Source organism: Echinops telfairi, unplaced genomic scaffold, assembly GCF_000313985.2.
Source record: "Echinops telfairi isolate 266 unplaced genomic scaffold, ASM31398v2 ScPeMD7_21;HRSCAF=78, whole genome shotgun sequence".
In the NCBI taxonomy this organism is placed as follows: Eukaryota; Metazoa; Chordata; class Mammalia; order Afrosoricida; family Tenrecidae; genus Echinops; species Echinops telfairi.
The window spans coordinates 11983656-11985698 of record NW_022103918.1 but is presented as its reverse complement, the minus strand read 5'-3'; the positions used below and the strand labels follow the sequence as shown (position 1 = coordinate 11985698).

At 43.4% G+C, this 2043-nt stretch overlaps 1 protein-coding gene across 1 annotated transcript in view; it reads left to right on the top strand.

The window, feature by feature from the left end:
- The first annotated feature begins 201 nt into the window (after positions 1–201).
- The window catches only part of DNAI7 (dynein axonemal intermediate chain 7), an 87899-nt gene continuing 86057 nt past the window's right edge, over positions 202–2043 (top strand). The window contains exon 1 of the mRNA XM_045288483.1: positions 202–281. Within this exon, the coding sequence (XP_045144418.1) occupies positions 279–281 (3 nt within the window). The 5' untranslated portion in view covers positions 202–278. The remainder of the gene's footprint in view (positions 282–2043) is intronic.

Sequence of the window (2043 nt, the reverse complement as noted above, 5' to 3'; positions counted from 1 at the left end):
TACGACAGTCTCCGCCACAGCCGTAAAAGCCTCCAGCCGCTCCGACTCGCCGACCGGAAGCCCGCGGGAGCAGAGGGGCGGGAACTGACATGACAGGGGGCGGGGCTCCGACTAAAACACCCCAGCGCGACTGCGCAGACCAGTGGGCGAGGCTCCGCGCCGTTTCCACGGGAACCGAGTGAGTGGGGCCTGTCGTCCTGGCAACCAGGGAGCGTTGTCCACGCGGATCCCATTGACTTTCCATTTGTCCCGATTCGGAGATCGTTTCTTGCAGCATCATGGTGAGCAAGCAAAGTGGGGGAGTCAGGTGAAGGACATTGATTCTGCTGTTAAGTGATGGGTTCAAAGTCCGACACATTTTAGAGGGGAGCGGGCAGTTTAAGAAAGAACTCAACCCCCCGGGGAGGTCTGCCCTGGGGATCTGTTAACTGGCAGGTGTCCCAAACCAGTTACTGCTAAGGAAGGGCGGTCAATAGGGTCAGCAGATATCCTGCCCTCTGATCGCTGCTAAATTTAGAACGTGGTACCAATCTGCTAACTTTAAGTAATAGTAAGAGTTCCCATTATATTGCCGTCTTAATGCAGCTTGGAGGAAGTTAGGTGCTTTTATGCCTCCTTCGTAGTTAACTAAAAGCTAAAATTTTTCTGAGAAATGTACTATGCTCTAAGAAATTATTTCGTTTGCTTTTTGTGGGACTGTGAATTGCTTTGTAATACAAGGTTTGTCTTGCGGTTATCATGATAAAGCAACTCATTTTTTCCTGCACCAATCTGTCATATTTTCTCCAACAACTGACTTGTAATAATGGTTGTATCTCAAATACTAAAATCCACAGGCTTATACGCTTTAAATAAGTGAGTTATATGATGTGAATTATTACCTCAATAAAACAAAAAATTACAGCACCATATAGAAGACAAAATAGTCAACATGGTAAAGGGAAGTTATGAAAAATCCTCAGCAACTGTCACTTAATAGTGAAAGACTGAAAAATTTCCCCTATGATCATGAACAAGACAACAATGCCTACTATTCCTTAGAAGTATTGCCAAAATGCTCCTTAGAAGCGACAATGGCAAGACTGTCACATACTTTGAAAATGCCATCAGGAGGTACTACTCCCTGGAAAAGGGTATTATGTTTGGTAGAGGGTCAGCAAAAAAGAGCAAAACCTTCCATGAGATGGATTGACACACTAGATTTAACAATGGGCTGAAGTATAAGAACAACTGTGGGCTGGCATGGGGGTCTCTAAGTTAGATCTGATGATTGCACCACAATTGGATTGCAAAACAATTTAACATTTTACTGGAATCTAACCAGAACAATTACACAAGAAAAAGAACGGACATACAAATCAGAAAGGAAGAAGTAAAACTATCTCAACTGGCAGCTAACATGAACCTATATACCGGAAATCTCAACAAACTCACAAGAAAGCTACTAGAAAGAATACATTCACCAAAGTAGCTGGTAAAAGGTCAACACACAGAAAATCAATGTTTCTATACGCCAACAGTGAAAAATCTGAAAAGTAAAGAAAACCTGTGGTAGTTATATAACCGTTTGTAGATTTCAGGATTAAGATATACCCAGACTAACACACAACCCCATTTAAATCTAAAATAAATAGGTACTCTATTGGCATACTGAGCTACTACTGACGGCAAGATCCCCTTAGAAACCACCAGGTGGCTTTCTACTCCGTACACAGTCCAGGCCCGGAAACTCAGACAGTTAGTTCTAGCCCGTCCTATAGGGTTGCTAGGAGTCGCATCGACTTGATGGTGAGTTTGAAAACAAGTAAATGAACTGAACCAGGCTAGGAACACATTACGTTGAAGGCCTAGGCTGTCCACTTCAGAGGAATTAGCCACTGAAAGCCTTATGGACAGCATCGAAATAGTGTGATAGTGAAATCCTCTTGTGAGGATGGTGCACGACTGGGCGGTGTTTCAATTTGTTGTACCCAGGGTCACTTTGAGTCAAAATTGACTCGGCAGCATTGAAAAGCAAGGTACACTTATCCCATTTTTAAGATA